The sequence below is a fragment of the Sinocyclocheilus anshuiensis genome, unplaced genomic scaffold (genome assembly GCF_001515605.1).
Source record: "Sinocyclocheilus anshuiensis isolate Anshui unplaced genomic scaffold, SAMN03320099.WGS_v1.1 scaffold3745, whole genome shotgun sequence".
NCBI classification, from domain to species: Eukaryota; Metazoa; Chordata; class Actinopteri; order Cypriniformes; family Cyprinidae; genus Sinocyclocheilus; species Sinocyclocheilus anshuiensis.
This window is the reverse complement of record NW_015547637.1, coordinates 30,623-32,420: the sequence shown is the minus strand read 5'-3', so window position 1 is coordinate 32,420 and position 1,798 is coordinate 30,623. Positions and strand designations below refer to the sequence as shown.

At 45.3% G+C, this 1,798-nt stretch overlaps 1 protein-coding gene across 1 annotated transcript in view; it reads right to left on the bottom strand.

Annotated features, from left to right (window-relative positions):
* Positions 1-21: 21 nt before the first annotated feature.
* The window catches only part of LOC107701827 (otopetrin-1), a 15,496-nt gene continuing 13,719 nt past the window's right edge, over positions 22-1,798 (bottom strand). Inside the window, exons 6-7 of the mRNA XM_016503952.1 lie at positions 1,710-1,784; positions 22-397 (exon numbers count right to left, since the gene is read on the bottom strand). Coding sequence (XP_016359438.1) covers positions 227-397; positions 1,710-1,784 — 246 coding nt within the window. The 3' untranslated portion in view covers positions 22-226. The remainder of the gene's footprint in view (positions 398-1,709; positions 1,785-1,798) is intronic.

The window sequence follows — 1,798 nt, the reverse complement described above, 5'->3', positions numbered from 1 at the left end:
GTGTGCGTGCGTGTGTGTGAGTGTGAGTGTGTGTGTGAGTGTGTGTGTGTGTGTGTGTGTGTGTGTAAACATTGAGGAGTGTGTGAAGAATCTTCAGGCTTCTAGAGCCAATCAAGTCCATGAGAACTGGATCCGATCCCAGTCGTTCTGAACGCATGAGCTTCCTCAGACCAGTGTTTGTGTGTCTGTCAGTGTTTGTGAGCACCAGATAAAGTCCCAGTCGTCCTCAAACCTTCCGGAAGACCTCGAAGAGCGACGCCACCGAGTGCATGCGATAGAAGAGGTTCATGGGAATGGCCAGGTTCAGCACCGTGGTCCAGACGCTGTATCCGAAGGTCTCCTGCTCCAGACCGCTGTCATACTGCGGACGGCAGCCGAAGGCCGGGAGAATCCATAGCTGAACGCAGAGAAGAATAAAACCTTCAGCGCTCATGCAATAATTCACCTAAACATGTCAGTTCTGTCATCGTTTGCATGCACTTTCAGACACGTGTGACTTTCTTTCTTTGGTGGAACTCAAAAGGAGAAGATGTTTAGCTGAATGATCGCCTGCACTGCAGAAAGTGTTTCTGTCTTGTTTGTTATGTATTAAATTTAAACTACTTAAAGGGGTCATATGATGCGATTTCAATTGTTCCTTTCTCTTTGGAGTGTTACAAGCTCTTGGTGCATAAAGAAGATCTGTAAAGTTGCAAAGACTAAAGTCTCAAATCCAAAGAGATATTCTTTATAAAAGTTCAGAGTCAGCCACGCCTACCTAAAACGTTTTTTAACCTTAAACCGCATAAACACATTTCATTACACCAAATACACAAAATAATGTTCTTTTTAGCAGCATCATATGACCCCTTTAACAAACTGTAGCTGTAGTGTTTGCCAACACTGCTGCAACCGGCTGCAACACACTCTTTGCACTTCAGTTGATGGCGCTGTAGTGAATAAGGAAGACATCTGAAGTGCTTCCAATTTTAGATGCTAAATATTCAGCAAAATTGTTTATTTTAGTCAGAATTACTAGACTCCCATTGTATTGCTCTTGCATGCTCTGACGTTCAGTGCAGTACAGGTGCTGCTGCGCTGACCGTCTTACAGGACATCTCAGTTCTCTCTGTGCACTGTGAGGAGCGATGAGTGCGGATACACAGCTGAATCGGACCCTGTCCAGTGGTGTGTTTTGGTCCATATTCTGTCAGGATTTAGTGGTTTTAACATTACCAGTAGAGACCCACAGGGACCATTACAGTCTCCATTAAAACCAATACAATTCCCATTATAACCATTCTAATCATTACAAATTCAATCAGGGTTTCTGTGGGGTTTTTTCAGCAGGGTTAGTGCCATCACTGATTTAGTTCACAGAGCTACTGGGACAACACACACACACAAGCAACATAATGAAGAGAATGACAGAGAGTATGACACACACACACACACACACACACAAGCAACATAATGAAGAGAATGACAGAGTTTGACACTCTCACTCACTCACTCACTCACTCACATACACTCACACACACTCTCACACACACACATGCTCACTCTGCTCACTCACTCACACACTCACTCACACACACAGACACACACACACGCTCACTCTGCTCACTCACTCACTCACATACACACACATGCCTCACACACTCACTCACTCACACACTCACACTCACACACACACACACGCTCACGCTCACGCACGTGTCGCTTCTCACCGAGATGTTGCACATGAAGAGGAAGATGGTGATGTTCTTCAGGATCTGCCTCTTCCTCCCAGGTGTCACGTTGAGCTGGTTTCCCACAG